The following is a 19,408-nucleotide window of genomic DNA, read 5'->3' on the forward strand; positions in this document are numbered from 1 at the left end:
TGTAACTGTACATCACTGACTATAGACTCCCAAAGGGAAGAACCACAGATGTCTGAACTCAGTTGGACCTGCTGGATAAACATGGTTGATACCCAGTGTATGTCTACACTGCACACTAAGCCCAAGCTCTCACTCCGGTTGAGCCCAAGTCCCCCTTCTGTACACACATAAAGATCAGTCTGAATTAGGTCAGCAAGAACTCAGGCCCAGATCCTAGGACCCTGCTAAGGAGACAGATAAGAGCCAGAGTCCTGCTGTCACTTGGGCTTAAGCCCTGTTATTTTGCATGTGGATGCAGGTCAAGCTGCAGCCCCGAGTCAGAAGGTCTGCATAGTGCTGTATGGACATGTTAGCAAAACTGTGAAACCCAGGTCCAGCAACTGTAAATCCAAGTGTACAGTGCAGTATGGATGCTCAATCATGGGTTTGGGAACACCAAATCCACATGCCGGAATTCAACAGGCCCAGGTTTACAATGCAGCGTAGACACTCCTATGGACTATTGTAGGAAAAGGCCCGATCTAAGATAGGGAAAGCTGGCTTGCAATTCCACCTTGGGAGAGGTAAAGACATGAGGCCTGACACCTGAGGAGGAGTGCTCAGAGAGACCAGGCAGGGGACAAAAGTGCAGCTATTCCTGTAATCATGACATGGAAATATCAATTTATTTTTAAAATGTTTACTGAAAATGTAATGGTAAATGCAACCAAAAGGGAATAACATATAAGGTTAATAAATCTTGTTTTTGGTATAGAGAAGGAGGGAAGGAGTTCCAAAGCTAAGGAAGCTTCAGGAAAAAAAACAACAACATGCCAATGGCAACCTCTCTTTTAAACCAGAGAGCCTCTTACTCAAAAGCCTTTGATGATCATTACCAGAGACCAAGATGTGTCTCAACTAATCAGAGATTTATAAGATTAAGGTCAACATCTAAGTCTCTGTCTGGAAATTTATCAGCATATTATCTGTTTATATTAAATAGCACCATGAAGAACATTTATAATATTTCAATGAAAAAATTAGGATCATCATTTGTGTATTTGATTAAGAGAATGTTTCTATTTTTAGAGATACTACTTGGGAATCACGCAGAAAGGCTTCCTCATTTATTGCCAAAATCATATGGTCTGGGTAAAAAATTTGCATTTTAATACCCTTTTTGTCTAGAATTATATCATACTGAACATTTCCTTCAGTTTTTTTTTTTGTTTCTACTGATATACTTTTCTATGCATTTTTCCTAGTGTGCCAAACACTGAGCATAAGTATTTGAAACAAAGCACATCTGAGGGTAATGTTTGATTGATTAAAGGTTTATAAACCCTAGCTGTTTCTTAAGAAAAAAAGGGTACATGATTGTCTGTGATAGAGGGGATTATACTAGCTACCATTATATTTACTTACATTGAATTGACTAACAAATGATAGCTCATGGATTAACTAGTGAGGTTTGGAGAGAATCCAAAATATTGCTTTGTTTTCCTATTTTTCAAAAATCTTGTAGCTCCCACTTTGAAAGAAGTATTAGCAATTGTTTACAAGATACATTTCCCTTTGAGCTTGATGTCTCTGTATCTTTTAACAGGTCTAGAATGGTATGAAAATGCCATGTGAAAAGTATTAAGCTTTATCTGATTTTTCTTCCTACTAAACACTTTTGTGACCATATTTTCTGTTGGAGTTGTCGAGAGCATAAATTATTATTCTACATTCTCTTTCAAAACAGCCTCTCCCTCATGTGAGAAAGCACTCAGAAGCAGAGTAACATTGATCTAGGGATGCACTAAACACTTGGAAGGACTACTGTCTTTAGAGTCCCAATATTTTGATGCATCTATGTCCCATTTCATCTACTTCACAACTGCTGTATGCACTTTTATCTGTTTTTTTTCCCCTGTCAAACTTCACCTTGATTCAACTGGAAAAGGTTCATAAAGAAACTTTTTGTAGAAGTCTTTCTTAATATCATGGACTAAAATCACAGCTTTGCCTTGGTCATCAAACTGTGGTCTACCAGCACGTCCCATCATCTGAAGTACATCTACAAAACAGATAATAAATACATTTATTTCAATATAATTTACAGTATAGGATATATTGTTTCTCTATAACCCATTTACCCATCCTTGTTTGTTACTCCCACTGGCTAAATCTTGACTAAAATCATATTGAAAATTCTTTGTGGCAGGGACCAACCACAATGGAAATCTTACTGAGGCCTCAAATACAAATAATAATTACACATGAAAAACTATGGTAACGAATGTTATTTGGGTTGCAAAGACAAGCACTTCAAAGTTACAAAATGCTAGATTTACGGTGCCTGTGCAATAGTAATTTGGCCTGCTTGTGTATCCAACCTGTGCACTGACTGAGGTAGAGGTCCTGGGGGAAAAAACAGTTATGTGTTTATGTAATTAAAGACCATAATGAATTTGCACAAGAGGGCTCATTTAAGGACTCACAGGCATCCACAGATTTAGCAGCTCCTAATTTTCCAGCATTTGACATTGCAAATGACTTTGCAAATGCTCCCACAGTATTCTTGCCAGCAAGTTAAAGAAGTATGAGCTGGATGAATGGACTATAAGATGGACAAAAAGCTGGCTACATTGTCAGGCTCAAAGCGTAGTGATCAATGGCTCCATGTCTAGCTGGCAGCTGGTATCAAGCGGAGTGCCCCAAGGGTCGGTCCTGGGGCTGGTTTTGTTCAATATCTTCATTAATGATCTGGAGGATGGCATGGATTGCAACCTCTGCAAGTTTGCAGATGACACTAAACTGGAAGGAGTGGGATGACACTAAACTGGAAGGAGTAGGATACAGAGGGACCTAGACAAATTAGAGGATTGGGCCAAAAGAAATCCGAGGCGGTTCAACAAGGACAAGTGCAGAGTCCTGCATTTAGGATGGAAGAATCCCATGCACTGCTGCAGACTAGGGACCAAGCGGCTAGGCAGCAGTTCTGCAGAAAAGGACCTAGCAGTTTCAGTGGAGGAGAAGCTGGATATGGGTTAACAGTCTGCCGTTGTTGCCAAGACGGCTCACGGCATTTTGGGCTGTAAAGTAGGGGCATTGCCAGCATATCGAGGGACGTGATCGTTCCCCTCTATTCGACAATGGTGAGGGCTCATCTGGAGTACCGTGTCCAGTTTTGGGCCCCACACAACAAGAAGGATGTGGAAAAATTGGAAAGAGTCCTGCAGACGGCAATAAAAATGCTTAGGGGGCTGGAGCACATGACTTATGAAGAGAGGCTGAGGGAATTGGGACTGTTTAGTCTGTGGAAGAGAAGAATGAGGGGGGATTTGATTGCTGCTTTCAACTACCTGAAAGGGGGTCCAAAGAGGATGGCGCTAGACTGTTCTCAGTGGTACCAGATGACAGAACAAGGAGTAACGGTCTCAAGTTGCAGTGGAGGAGGTTTACGTTGGCTATTAGGAAAAACGTTTTCACTGGGAGGATGGTGAAGCACTGGAATGGGTTACCTAGGGAGGTGGTGGATTCTCCTTCCTTAATGACAGGTTTCAGAGTAGCAGCCATGTTAGCCTGTATTCACAAAAAGAAAAGGAGTACTAGTGGCACCTTAGAGACTAACCAATTTATAAGAGCATAAGCTTTCATGAGCTACAGCTCACTTCATCAGATGCGTAACCAATTTATTTGAGCATAAGCTTTCGTGAGCTACAGCTCATTTCATTGGATGCATCCGATGAAGTGAGCTGTAGCTCACGAAAGCTTATGCTCAAATAAATTGGTTAGTCTCTAAGGTGCCACTAGTACTCCTTTTCTTTATCCTTCCTTAGAGGTTTTTAAGGTCAGGCTTGACAAATCCCTGGCTGGGATGATTTAGTTAGGGGCTTGACCCTGCTTTGAGCCGGGGGTTGGACTAGATGACCTCCTGAGGTCCCTTCCAACCCTGATATTCTATGAAATCTATGTTAACATTTTTTTAACGTAATTTCCCAGAGTTGTGGGAACAACTACAGACTTCTATCATTTGAGCTTCAGGACTAGCTACATTAGCATGCCAGAATAGGGGAATGTTACCACATACTGATCTAAAGGGTGCTCAGAGGAGCCTCCCACACATAGTGAAAAAGGATGGTCAGTGGCTAGGGTACTAGCCTGGGCCTTGGGACATCTGGGTTTAATTCCCTGCTCTGCTGCAGTCTCTCTGTGACACCCGGGCCACGTCACTTAGCTTCTCTGTGCCTCAGTTACCCATCTGTAAGACAGAGATAAAAGCACTTCCCGACCTCACAGGGGTGTTGTGACAGATTTATGTTACCAATCTGCCCGGGGCGTCAGGTGATTCGGTTGAGGCCGCAGGATTTTTAGGGAGGAGATGATGGAGCACACCACATAACTGAGTTTTAAAGCTTTATTGATAAAATAATAAAATAACAGAGTGCTGGGCGGGGGGGAGAGTGCTAGGCAGGTGGGGGGAGTGTCACTCAGAGGAAGGAAGAAAGCATTAGTGGCCCAAGCCTTAACCCACTTTCATACTCACACCCGCACTATTCAAGGCTGGTCAAGCCTGGGCGTAACATAAGAAGAAGAGGGGGAGGGGTGAACAGGAGTTTTTGTCCTGTGAGCACAGGATGTTTAGGGTCCACTGTTGATTTATAACTTGTTGTGGTTCTCGGGAGGGTTTTTAAGTCTTGGGTTCTCTCAGGGATGTACTTGTTTGGTGTCTTCCGTTTTTGGTGCTCTTTGTACTAGTCCAAAACCGGCTCGCTGTGGCCTCCTCGGCTTTCCCAAAACACACCGGCTCCAGAGACTTTGTTTTCCCTCCTGTTGGCCTTTATCCTTTTATTTATTTTTACTGTAATTTTTACAGCTCTGCTCCGCTTAGTTCTACTCTTTTTACGGCTGGCGGGGGGGGTTGGGTTAGATGTGAATGTAACTGCCATTTTCTTGTCGAGGCCATGACCTTGGACCGGGGCCAGCGTCTTATCTTCAGATGGCGCTAGCTGAGGTGTCGAGTTAACCTGTTCTTTGCTTTCTTTCCCTCCCTCTTCGGCCTTTCTGCAACCTGCAAAGGAACTTTTCACCCACACTCACACCTTTAACCCTTCCCAGAATATGTTGCAATGCCTACAACAGCGTTAGCAACATACAGTGCTGATTTACCTTCCCAGGGAACCCCCTGAGTGGGGGCCGTGGGCGTGTGACAGTGTTGTTTGGATAAACACATTAAAGATTGCGAAGCCCTATGATATTATGATAATGTATAGGGCCAGATAAGTACCTGGGTAGAGCTGTCTCTTCCCCTGCCAGGAGGTGGTAGCTCCTGCCTCTTGTGGGGTCCCCACAGAATAGATGGGGTGCTGGGGTGAAATACTAGGCATGGTGGGGGACATTATGGAAGAGAGCCTGATTTTGTTCTCTCTGTTGCTTCCCCCATCTCCCTAGGAGTGGAGGGTGCTCTTGCTCCACGCCCAAAGGTGGGAAGGGCGCTGTGACGGTGGATCCCTGGGTCTTACAGGGGAGCCCAGTTCAATGCTCACTCTCTCTGTGTCTTCATCCTGGAAGTTGGAGGAATATCTGACCTCATGCCGGGAAATAGAACACTGGGGGCATATGCTAGGTTGGGGCGGGGGGTGGGGGGTGCTTTCTGGCTTTCCCCCTCCCCATGCTCCGACTACAGCTGCTTGGTAGCTCCTCCTGTCTTCTTCTACCGCTGGTGAGTTGGTGCTGGCAAGCAGTGGGGTTTTTAGAACATTCAGTAGTTTTGTCAGGCTGCCAAAAATGTGGTGAGGAATGCAAGTGAGAGAAGGGACATTGTGATTTTTAACACTTTACAACTCAGCTAGATCTGAATGGAATTTCACAGGAAAAGAAAAGGCATCTTCTATCATCTGAGGCATTTCTCCCTGTGGACTATCAAAGAACTGCAAACAATAGAGATGTTGCTGTTTCTTAAAGAAAAGGTCACAAGAATCCTTCATACTGGAAAGTATTAGACAACCTAAATACAGGGGTCACAACTAGCTCCCCCTATGATAAGAATTCAAGCAGGTACAGTAACATTCAAATGAAAAGACTCAAATACGTCCTTAAAATCCACTTCTGTTGTGATGTCTATAAAACACACTGATGGATACAGGTTGGGCTGGTGCCCAGTTGTGACTGCTATGAGCACTAAGGTTACCAAATTATACAAACACACCTGTCTTTGTTGTTACCTTGTCCCCTACCCCACCCCACTCTCTATGTTTGTTTATCCATTTGTTTGGGTCTCCGTACTAGCTAAGATTGCGAGTTCTCAAGAGCAAACACTGATTTTATTTTATTGAGTTGTATTACATCACATCCAATAGAGCCATGAGCTTTGTTTGGGGCCTCTAGCTTTTACCTCGATATGAATAATATAAATGAAACCAGAAAATAATTTTCAAGCATGAATTACTGTTTACCTTTTCTATATTTTCTGTTCTGTAGTCTCTATGAGCTATATAAATGACAACAATAATCTTTACGCAGTTTGTTCATTGTTAAAGACTGATGTTCAACTATAAAAAGAAATAGATTCCCAATGGTATTTATGAATAGATGCCTACAAGGGAGAATGATGAAATATTTCCTGCTATTTGATAGTGCATTAAAATAGTGTACGATAGTGCATATGAAATTTACCAAAAGGCGTCAGGAAATGATTTTTGCCAATATCCACTGGAGAGCTAGCCAAACCCAACATTTTCTTTACTGACTATACACTGCCTGGACTGTTCTTAACTACTGGATTAAACTATTGAAATGTCAAAAGCAATCCAACTGGCTGAGTGAACGTCTTGTATCAGAGATTGGCCCACCTCATAACCTCTGATTTGTACTCTTTCCAGCCATGCTTAAATTCAGATGTGAACTTAGGCACTGCTATTATTTTCAAACTATGGACCTATGAGTAAGTAAAATTGGGGGACCTCATTCTGCTCTGAATTGTACACTAGGCACCAAATTAAGTCCTAGAATAGGCAGGTAACTTTAATGGAGATGAATCAGTTTATACCACATCTGAATTTGTGCCATGCTCCTATGAGATGTTAAACAGAAGTCAAACAGGCAATCCTAAGGGCAGAACTGAAAGCGAGACAGGGGGTTGGTCTACATTACAAAGTTTTCCTGGCGTAACTATAGCGGCTGGCTAGGAGCATGGACTCAGCGGACAGAGCTGCTGGTGTAGATGCAACTATGCAGACATAAGAGTGCTTTTGTCAGCATAACTAATGTCATTGATGGACGTGGTATTGCTATGCTGGTAGAAAAAACCTCCTTCTGATAGAATATGTTCAATCTCCTTAGGGGGCTCTGCTGGCAAAGCTATGCCAGCAAAGGCTCTGTGGATATGTCTACAATGAAAAGAAAAAACACACTGCACCAAGTCTCAAAGCAAAGATCAACCAAATTGGGCTCATGGGGCTAAAAATAGTAGTGCAGACGTTCAGGCTTGTGTGGGAGCCCATGCTCTGAAACCCAGCAAGGGAGGAGGTTCATAGACTCCAGGCTCCAATCCGATTCCAAACATCTACACTGTTATTTTTAGCCCTGCAGCCTAAGTCCCGTGAGCCCGAGTCAATTAACCTGGGCTCTGAGACTTGGTCATGCAGATTCTTCTTTGTAGTGTAGACAAACCCTGTATCGCAGACAAGACCAGGGACATATGATAATTTGTGTTAAGTGCAAAGAACACACTGCTCATCACACTGCTCATCAATCCCTTTCCCCACAATTCACAAATACCCAGAACACTATTTTATAGAAAGTTAAAACAGCAACAAAAAATACCTTTTCAAACCAGACCACATGAAAGCATTATTAGATCTTTTTAAAACTAGCCTTTTCCCATACCATAATTTTCTGTGAAATTACAGACAGGAAAATTAAATCTATCAAAAAAGGGGGAAAATGCTACTGGTACAGAATGTGGCATTTCCCTTGAAAGCTCATTCAAGAATCAACAGACCCACAATACCCAAAGCCTATTCGAGAATCCACTCACAATAAACTTAAGTGTGCAGCTATACTCTGAAAGGCAAGTCTATAAAAAAAGCATAATGGGGCTCTGTGTTTATTGTGCCTCACTGATTCCATATTGATTTTGTTTAATTTATTTATTTACTTAAAAAAAAGGGTTTTCTAACTTCCAGTCCTTCAGACTCAGCTAGGGATCCGAAAGACAAATTGGGTTCTTTCTTGCTCATTCTTCACAACTAGTATTAAAGAGAGGTATCACTATTCTTACAGCTGAGGAGGGCTAGATATGTTCTTATCCGTTAGACTGTTAGTACTTTTGTTAGAGCAGCCAAAGAATGATACAAAGGACTCTCAAAAGTGTTAAGCATGCTGCTATAGCTGTACTCCCAGGTCATGCCAGAACTCAGAAGCAAGAGACTTGGCCTGGAAATTGATCCAAAGTTTCCTGCATAAGAGTGTAGAGCATTAACACTAAATTAAGCTCTATGATGGACTAGTTGGATGGGCATCCTCTATAATGTATTGAGTTCCAACTGTCTTCTATCAAAGTGACACTGCTTGGTTAAAAGAAACCAATCTCCACCTATGTTACAAATAACATTTAGATTATTCCCAGGAATACATTTTTCTGGCCAAGCTTCAGATAGTTTAAAATCAAACTATCTTTCTTTAGTATAACAGATAAAATGGACTAGGAAACCTGTAATAATTTTAGCTAGTCCTGGCTCTCCAAGCTTAGCACCATTCAAATTAATGTTCTCCCTTGTCTGAACTTTTCAAAGTTGTTCCTGTCTTACTTCTCTGGAGCTTTCTAAAATGGTTGCAATACAGTTTATTTAGCTTTCACTATTTATGCTTTTGTTTACTTTTTAGCTTCACTGAGTTTGGCCAATAAAATTATATTAGTTTGTTTATAGTCAAGATTAGTCAATTGGAATTTCAGATTCTCATGCATTAAGAGTGCTGCAATGTTTCGACCGCAAACACTGCAGAGGAATGCATAGTTGTTTAAAAACCTTTTTCGAGTGGATATTAACAAAATAAACTCATGGAAGCAATTTACTTTTCACATTTTTTTTAAGAACATATCTTATATAATTTATTTGCAGGCCAAATTTGATTTTACAGTGTTCCTTTAAAGTGTACTGTACATGTTAAAACTGTCCTTTGCTTTTAGTTTTTTTTTTTTAAAATGGCCTCTTAGGAGGATACCAACTCAGTAGTTTTGCAAGAGAAAGGTTTCCACAAAAGGAAAAACGAATATATGAAAAACCTTTAACAAGTTCTCTCATGAGTCACAGTTATACAACAAAAACACAACGAATAATCTATCCCAACATGTGTCCATTATAGATTTTTATAGGTTCAGTTCCTAAAACTATAAATTATTCAAGTTCATATTTGCATATGCTTGAAATGCATTTCAGCAACTAAGAATCTGTATGATTAACGTGAATACCTGTAATGGGATAATCCACATAACGCCTTGTTTTTCCATCATAAAATTCTGTTCCCTTAACAATTACTAAATGAGCTGGAAAATTTACACCCCAGGCTAATGTGCTTGTGGCAATAAGAACCTAAAACAGAAAGAAAGATTAATGTAACAAAGACACAACTTTTAAAATTGCATATAAATCTCATTTTGGTATTATTAAAAACACAAATTTACCTGAATTTTGCAATTCACAAATAGTTCTTCCACAGTTTTTCTGTCTCTTTCATGTAGGCCAGCATGGTGCATGCCTATTCCAAATGCAAGAGTCAGCTTCAGATTAGAATCTCTTACTGTCACTATAACATCATTCATCTGAAACATAGAGGATGGTTACGTGATTTAGAACAGTACTAAATATTCTTCTGAGAAGTTTTTAACATTTTAGCTTTCTTGTTATTGATAAATTACCTGTTTTCTATCAGCAACCACAATTTGCTATGCATTGTCTATATTCCCAGAGAGAATGCTGAAAGAATCCTGGTCTGTCTGGTATGTGCCCTGTCTGCCTGGCACAGTTTTCAATTATAAGTGCCAGTATCAGAAAGACAACCCTTTCAAGCCCTGTACTCAGGGGTGCTGCTTACTTCGTCTTTCAGAACTAATTATTTCAGAACGAATTATTATTATTATTCAGAACAAATTCAGAACATAATTATTAATTATGATGAAAATAAAACTGGGTCTAACTCAGATCCTAAGTAACCCACTTAGACATGCTCCCTCAACTCAATAAATTGTCATTTACACCATTTATTTCGCTATATTAGCCATTTTCAATGGTCAGTTTCCAATTCGTATGTTCCTATCCAGTCCAATTCAACTAATATTTCAAATGAGATTTTGTGATTTATGGTACCAAATCCTACAGTAAATCCAAGCACACTGCAGCTACTACTTTTCTTTTATTCAACGATTTTGCAATTTTAGCCAAAAAAAAAAATCGATCAGGTTTCTCTGGACAGATTTATTGTATACAAATTCACGCTGCTTACTGCTCACGATTCCATTAACCTCTAGGGCTAGATTGTGAACCCCTTACTTGCCTAGATGATTAATTAAATACATGAATGAGCCTACTTACTTCACTGGGATTACTCTTATGAGTAACAGCTCATCAATATAAGCACAGGCTTCACATTCTGGTCCAAAATGCTTATTGATTTGTCCCTAAATATTTGTTCCATTATTTTATTGCTAATGCTATTTATTGTTTCGTGTTGTTTTAATACAATTATAGCCAGTGGCTTTTAAACCTAGTCACTAGTCAATGGTTTCTTGATGCCACCATGAGTACCATCAACAATATTATACCACAGATTATTGTAACATTGTTAATTGTAAACACTAGATGACATAGTCACTTAGTGTCTATCTCTACAAACAAATAAAACAAAACAAAGGACAAGTGAAACAATACAATACAACATCTGGTGAATATATACATCATATTGAGAAAATTAATAAAAAAAACCTACATCATTTAAAATATTGTGGTGAAATTCTGACAATTGCAGCCGTCCATTAGTTATATTAATAATCACTGCTTCAAAGCCTTTCAAATGTTCTGTTTCTGATGCTCAGAACATTAATTTTTTTGAAAACTGTTTTCTGGGATTTAATCTTTATTATATTCTTAAGGCAAATAAAATGATTTGGATATCTAGCAAACACATATAATGTAGTTCCACAGACTCCTCCTAACGTGATAGAAAACACATCACTTTTAAAAAATAAGTTCTACAAAGGTCTGAGAATAAAAATACACTTTATAGAATATTGATATATTTGACCTACTTAGACAATCTAGTTTGGCCAGCACAGCAATGCATTTCAAATAATTTTAAAAGGAGTTTTAGTTGAAGTGTTAGTTACTTTAGCAATGATGGAAGTAATAGAGATTCCAATTTCCTAAAATATCATTAAAGTTTTGGCTCCTAGTACAATTATCTCATGATAACTATGTGCTTTGGACTGATTTATTTTCTTTTATTAATCGAATGACATTTATTTCTTAGTTAATATGAACATTATATTATGATACCAGGTTAACACAGAATCTGGGCATCTTTTTCTTCCATGAAGAACAGGGATTAAATTGGCTGATTATAATGTCTATACCAGAGGTCTCAAACACGCGGCCCGCCAAGCTCCCCATACCCCCTCCCCCGGCCCCCACACGCCCCTCTGCCTACCCCATGGCAGCTGGAACCATACCCTTGTGTCCCCAGTGGCGGGGGAAGAGGGCTCTGTGCGTTACTCTTGCTTCCAGGCACTGCCCCCAGCAGCTCCCATTGGCTGGGAATGGGGAACCGTGGCCAATGGGAGCTTCGGGGGAGGTATCTGTAGGAGCAGCAAGAGCAGCACACGGAGCAGTGTGCTCCCCCCAGCCCCCAGGGACGTGGTTCCGGCTGCTTCCTGGAGCAGAGTAGAGCAGCGAAGGGCCAGGGAATGAGTCTGCCCTGGCGCACGCCGCTGCCACCCCGGAGCCACTCTAGGTAAGTGGTGCTGGGCCGGAGCCCACCCCTGAACCCCTCCTGCACCCCGCACCCCAACTCCCTGTCCACCCCCTGCCACACCCCACACCCCTCCTGCACCCCAACTCCCTGCCCAGAGCCCCCACCACACCCTGAATGCCTCACCCTTCCTGCACCCCACACCCCAATTCCCTGCCCTGAGCCTCCTGCTGCACCCTGCGCACCTCCTGCATTCCCTGCCCTGAGCCCTCTGCTGCACCCTGCACCCCTCCTGCACCTCAAGTCCTTGCCCTGAGCCCCCGTCACACCCCACACCCCTCCTGCTCCTCCTGGGGGCAGGGAAGGGGCGGTGTTGGGGTGGGGACTTCGGGGAAGGGGAGGGAAGAGGCGGGGCAGGGCCTCATGGAAGGGGTGGGGGCGGGGACGGGGCAGCAAGGGTGGGGTGTCAGTGATGCAGCCCTCAGGGTCATTTGAGTTTGAGACCCCTGGTCTACACCCAATCAGAATATTTCTTCAGCAATAACAGTTTTACAATGTAGTTATTTTCAGCTGAGAACCTGTACTATTCCTGGTCATGTACTTCCCAGCATAAAATATCCCAAATTCACACTGCCGGGAATTTATTCAGAGTTGTTGTTCTTGCTTTTTGCAATCTGCGGTGGTTACTTTTTTCTTCTCCTGACTTGTATTACAGCAGCGTCCTGTGGTGATGTTACTCATACATGCAAAGCAGTGTAATTTACTGCAGAAAAACTAAAGAACCCTTATAGGAGAGCTGGCACATGCATTACTATCCTGTCATTCTAGCAGCAGAGAATCCTAGTCACTGCTAGCTGACCCCCTTACTTTTACATAAATCAATATAATAAACAAAACTATTTCTACCCATAGCACAATTCAGGGCTTAAAATTCTGATGACAATTTATTTTAAAGCATACTTTCCCTATGCCTATTTATTGCATAAGTATTAAATATCTCTACATAATAAGGTAAATATTACATTTAATAGTTTTTACTCAATCAGAAAAAATATACTAACACCAACATAACATACTGTAAGACGCATCAAAGTTTCCACATCATTCTACATGTTACTATATATTTTAATATATTTGAATATAAATGTAATCATCCTTCTTAAAGTTTAAAAAAGTAATACATATCTTTTTAAACTCTTGATATAGAAAAAAGAACATTCTAAATACAGAAACATGGCTATAAGGAAATGTAAATTTCATTGAAATTGGGGTATGTGTATATGTACACATATTAACATATGTTAATATTAAACTAATTTAGGGCTCAAACCTGCCCCAATTGAAGTCAAGGGGAATTTTTCTCTGGATTCCAATGAGAACAGAATTGGGCTCATGCTGGGTAACCTGGGCTAACTTGCATAGATTTCTGAAATATGAACAAAACCCCTCCCATTCTTCCCCATAATATCGCTTGATTAAGAAGCTAGCTGTTAATAAACACCTCTGAAATCTGAAGTGGAGTCTGTAATCATTGCAAAATATTAATTATCAAAAAAAAAAAAAAGAAAAAAAAAGGAAGATTATAAATGGCAGAAATAAACTTTTCTCGAGACATGCTAGATTTTTTTGAAACTAGTAAGTAGTCATTTTCTGTTCCTGCACATATGTAAACTGTTGAACCATTTACTTTAAGTTAATAGAACTGTTTTTTATATTTTAAAATTTATTATACTTAAAAAGCTTTTGTAGAAAGATAGGATTCCATTTAAGTAGATACATTACTCTGTGCCTGAAATACATTCCAGTCAGAGTATAATTCAGCAAGTTGATGACAATGCTGGCTCCAAAAGAAAGGAGGAGACCAGATTGGACAAGAATGAGCTAACAGATTGTGCAGCCCAATTCTGTCCCTTTGAGTGTGATATATTGTTTCAAGATGCTAAAACCCCATACTTTCTCAAAGCATATCTGTTGTGCTGGTTTTCCCATTTTCACAGAATCCTCATTATTAGTACTCTGTACACTTTTCAAAGCACGTCAGACTCAGACCATATGCCACTGAATAATGCTTATCAATTGTCTAAAATGCCCAATAAAAGAAAGATGTGCCAAACAAAAGAATCATGAAAGTTATGAAGTCTTTTACAAAAATAATTACATATTTCACATCTGCTACAGATGTTAAATGAAATAAAAAACATCTCCTTGTTATACCTAAATGTTAATTTTTTATGACACACTTTTGTGTCATAAAAACAACATCTTGTAGAAGGAAGTTAAACTTCAATAACGAAAAACATTTGGAGATCATTCTTGATAATTGCTAAAGACATACAATCAAGTTCCCTTATTATTATTTAGGACCAGGTATTCATATGTGATAGTATTCCAAAACAAAAATATGCTGTTCCCCCCCCCCCCAACCATGATTTGAGGGCTTCAATAACTCAGCCAGAGTTTAGGGGTCTGTCACAGGAGTGGGTGGATGAAGTTCTGGGGCCTGCAATGTGCAGGAGGTCAGACTAGATGATTATGATGGTCCCTTCTGACCTTAAAATCTATGAGAAGGCAATGGGTTTTTTGATTTAAGGGTGAGAGGTAGAAAAGCCAAATGTCCTTTTAGGTCTCCTATTTTTTTTCATATATATGTATACATATTGCCCCCCCCAATATACATACACATAATTTTCTCACACAGATGCCATATACATAACCATACAATTATCTCTCTCACACACAGTTTCTCTCTTTCTGAATTCAGAGGTCATTGTGGGCCTGATCAAATTCCCATTGAAATCAATAGGAGGAGTCTTTCTACTGACCTAAGTGGGAGTTGGATGTGGCCCTGTATGAATATTATTAAAGATCATAATTTACAGAAGGTATGTTTGTGTTTGGTAACTTAGTAGTATCCAAAGGTTTCATAATGAATAATCTTAACAAAATGCAAGACACTAAAATGATGAATATATTATGCGAAAATTATTGTGGTTGTAGTTCAAATGGTGTACATTGGTAGTTGATTTGTTTCCCCATTACGTTTAAATATGAGAAGAAATTCAAAAGTCTGGCAAGGGAGGGCCAGATTAAATCCTAGAAAGTATTAAATTCACTCTTTTTTGCTAGGTAAGCACTATCTAATTATATTGTAGCTCAATAATAATATGTAGCACTTTCTTAATTAGTTTTAATTTTCTATTTTGTCCTTAAGACAAAAAGCAATACAAACATGACAGAAAAGGAAAAGAAAAGAAGAGCTAACAAAATTAAGGGATACAAATTGGTTCTAATAATTTCTGCAGTATGGAAACAGCAGCACTGCTCCACTCCACAGCCACACATCCACAGAAGTGAGCACAATTTGGAAGAGGGGGAAAGGGTTGGTTCCTTCCCCATGCCTTCCCTCCATCCCCCAAGCAGTTACCTAATCCCACTTCCTCCTTGGGTCACAATCCATGGTGCCACCCAGTCCTAGTGCTGTATATGGTAAACTGGGACCTTGAGGTGGCAGCATCTCTTTTAAAATCTCAAAGGTGGGGTTGCTTCCTATGTAGTTAAAAGGAGTGAATGGGACATCAGCTTGAACAATTCACTCCTGGCTGACAGGTACAAAGCAGAGCTGTTAGCGAGGCAGTGTATCACCTCATGGCTATCCAAGGAGGGCAGAGTGAGAAGGAGGCTTTGATCTCCCAGTGGCCCATTCTGGACGCCCCCTCATCACCAGGAATTAAAATACCTAGCTCTCACACAGCGTATTGCAGCCATAGATCCAGAAAACAAATCTGTATTTTTCTCAGCCTCACAAAGATGAAGAACCCCCACCCCCGCACCTTCTCCATTCAAAAGAAGCTATGCCAGAGTGAGTGCAGCCAATTTCTGTGGACCCATTGTTAAGTATACAGAGGGGCACCAGCTGGTAACGGAGGTGAGGCTCTCACTGCTTCCTGTCTATGGAACAGGCACAGATTCTCAGTCTCCCTTGCATTCCAGGCAAGAGAGCCCTGCAACTGATCAGACTGGTGTGGAGCCAGTTTAAGCAGTCTTATGGGGTTTATTGACTGGCAAATGGAACCCAGTATTTAGCTCTGATGTATGAGCACCAATGACATCAGTAAACAAAACTAATCCAGGAGTTTTCTGAGAGTGCTCTTGTATTTTTTAAAGTAAATATTATACAAATAAGATTTTCTATCCAGCTGAAGACAAAAGAAAACCACTAAAGTCTAGGGTAAAGCTTGAAGATGTCAATTGTTTACATAAATGGGTAGTTTATATTTCCCCCACTTAATACTCTCCTGTTAAATCTCACAAGATACTTCACTTGCACCAACTGCAAATTCATTGAAAATAAAGCTATTAGATGGCAAGCAGCTACTACAGAAACAACAGTTTGGCAATGCATAAATAGGCTTGGTGGAATTCAATTTAAAAAAAAAAATTGGCAGAGAATATCAAGGTTTATTTTAAAGCATTTTCTCTATTTCGATCAATTTAAATTTTCACAGTTGTGCAAAATGATGTATCTAAAGCATTATTTACTTTATCAATTTAAGTTTTCACAGTAGTTGGAAATTAGGGCAGGTTATACAATAATTACTTAATGACAATAGACTTTGAGATTCAAAAAGTTAAAGCTTTACAATCATGAAAAGGCAAACTGTCAATATCACATGTCAAAATATACAAAGTAAATATTCTTGAATCAAACTGTAATAAGTTTTCATGCAGCATTTTTCTTACTTTGCCTATCTATAAATGTTGATTATTATTGATGAAAACTTTTTTTGGGCAGTTTGTGGGCGTGAAGCGAAATTGATATTTACCAACCATTACCAAAAAAACCCTAATCCTTCCAAGCCTATGTATAAACACAAAAAACTGACAGTCTTTCAGCCAGTGGACAACAATTTCTTTTTTTATGTAGTCTGTTCTTATAGATGGAATTATGAAAAACAGCTGAGTAAGGCTTAGTGTTTGCCAGCTCATCTGCCAGTTCTAGCTTTGTTTAATACTCAGAAAAAAGTTATGGCAGTTTGGATAGTATTTTGCCTAATTCCACTAATCTGGGTTTGCTTTCAGTCTAAATTTGAAGTTGTTAGAATTCTCAAGTAAAAAAACCTAAATCCACAAAAATGTTACAAGATGGATTTGTTTTGCTCTAAGCATTAGTTTTAGACTAACCCAGCATGTCTTTATACCAGACCAAAACTACAGATTAATCTTGCTCAATTTCAAAAAAATCTGTTGATCCAAATTTATAAAAAATAAATCACAATAGAGCTTGTTTGCATTTTTGCTCTCATTTAAGACCACCACCAATCTCAAGCCACTTTGCGAAACTTTCTTTGTAACATATAACACAACGTTTGCCTTCTGTGTTCTGGTGGTTAGATGTAAAAATATAGGGCAAGCCCACAGTCACTGACAATATTTATATACTTAAATTAAAAACAAAATATAGATAAATGACTATTCTGTGCTCCAAGCACCCACTGCATAAACTAAAATGCAAATAAATGTCCAACAGTGAATAGGAGGATAATACGCTAGACCCAAACTCTGCCAATCTCCCGTCCACCCCTTATTTAAAAGCCAAGGAGATGGGTTCAGAGCATGCAGAGAAATTTTGGCCCTGATAGGCCAGCGGGTCAGGAGCAAGTTTCAAAGTCAAAGATATTTAGATAATTCTCCAACTAGGTCCCTCTTGTTTATGAAAGATGATGTTTTAATTCAAGTGCCTTCAGTGACTCCAACTGCACTCAGAGGGAGTATATCAAGGTAATCGGATACAAACCATTTAGGGCCAATAACATGTTCTACTTGTGAGTGAATTTCGTCTTTGTTCTTCTTTCTCTTGTGTAAACTGCAGGTAATCTCACTGCTTCCTCAAAGAGCAGGAAGCTGGCACAAATAGTGCAGGAGCACTGAGCTAAGCCTTTTGTGTTGCTGTCTTGCTTACTGTCTTCTAGTGAAATGGAATTGTTATGCTGATCTAAACTAAAGTTAAGGTTGTAACACAAACCATACAAAAGTTGCAGTTCAGTGAGTTAATCATCAGGTGCAGAAAAGCAGGATCAAATGTAGATGTGTTTTAGATATTACTTTATTAGGAGGCAGTTAAGATTCCTATTTCCCATTATAACCAAGGAGTGAAATGTAGATGGCACCCGCTATCTCATAATTTCTGACCAGTACAGGCAGAACCAAATTATTCCCACATGCAGGAAATGACACTTTTCTGTCCAAATTACATTTTGAGCAACTGGTCAAGATTGGCAGAACTTGATTCCAGGGATTATGGCGTGAACTCTTATCTGATGGGGCTCTCTCATTAGTCATTTAAATTTACTGGATTAGCAAACCTGACCTTTTGGTAATTTTTGAAGTTGTTTTAGCCTAAACACAAAATAATAAGAAATAGATATTGTCTAAGTTATTAGTATTTGCCTGTGATTTATGTCTAGTTTGTTGCAAAGAATAGAAGCAGATACAATAGGGATTTGTAGATAACTATTTGGATGGAAATTTCCCAGCATCCAGGACAAACGGTAATTCAGGTAGTTACAATGGCCACATTGCTCCTTTCCAAAGGAAAAAAAAATACAATAAGAGAAGCCAGAGAACTAGGAAATCTTCTTATGGCTCTCATTGTTGAGTCTCCTGCTTAGTGCTCCTTTAAGGGCTAGGAGTTTGAGGTTGTACAGAGCTTCTGGATGGTGTGATCTCCTAACCCCATGAATCTCCAAGAACCATGAGAGGAGTACCCTATTGGTTTGTGGTGGCAGAAGCCATTCCACAAGAATGTCTGCCTCATTTATTCCCCCTATCCCTGTGCTGCCACAAGCAGAGTTCTGCTGTGGCTGATCAATGGTAACCATGGAGGTCTCGGGGTAAATTAAATACTGTTTTAAACAGCATGAATACCCATTTGAATGCCTGATTGGATATTTATGGGGTCAGCAGGGATGGTATAATGGAGAATGGTCAGTCGCCTGCTCTAACCTCTTCAGCTGTGCAGAGCTTCAACAACACGGATGTAGTACCACTGAAATGAGCCAGAATGATAGCTCTTTATTCCTCCTGGACAACAGGTACTGTGTGGGAAGTGCCAGTCCACAAGGTTCCCCAGCAAATGGCTGAATTAAATGGGTTTCAAAGTGAATACAGAGAGATCACCTGCATTCACAATCCTTGGCCTCACTGCAAAGACTGTTTTACACGGATGAAAATGCCAGTTCTGGTAGCTTTTCTGACATGGAGACAATTTTGTACAGAGCTGCTACCAGATACTAATAACTCTTTGTCACCATTAACATGGGCTGAATTTGAGTTGGTGACCTAGAAGTGTAATGCTTCATGTTTTGTTACCAATCCCTTACGGTAGTCAATTTCTCAACTGTTAAATCAGTATTAAATTATGATGGGTGAGGCTGATATAACATTCTATAAAGGTTGTCCAACACTCACCACTATAAGA

General features: G+C 39.8%; 1 protein-coding gene across 4 annotated transcripts in view; it reads right to left on the reverse strand.

The window, feature by feature from the left end:
- ASCC3 (activating signal cointegrator 1 complex subunit 3) overlaps nucleotides 1–19,408 on the reverse strand; it is a 524,193-nt gene that overhangs the window by 84,992 nt on the left and 419,793 nt on the right. For all 4 annotated transcript variants that reach the window (XM_077812867.1, XM_077812868.1, XM_077812866.1 and 1 more), the window contains 3 exons: nucleotides 9,653–9,790; nucleotides 9,440–9,560; nucleotides 1,909–2,041 (listed from right to left, as the gene is read on the reverse strand). In XM_077812867.1, the coding sequence (XP_077668993.1) occupies nucleotides 1,909–2,041; nucleotides 9,440–9,560; nucleotides 9,653–9,790 (392 nt within the window). The remainder of the gene's footprint in view (nucleotides 1–1,908; nucleotides 2,042–9,439; nucleotides 9,561–9,652; nucleotides 9,791–19,408) is intronic.

This window comes from Eretmochelys imbricata, chromosome 3 (genome assembly GCF_965152235.1).
Source record: "Eretmochelys imbricata isolate rEreImb1 chromosome 3, rEreImb1.hap1, whole genome shotgun sequence".
In the NCBI taxonomy this organism is placed as follows: Eukaryota; Metazoa; Chordata; order Testudines; family Cheloniidae; genus Eretmochelys; species Eretmochelys imbricata.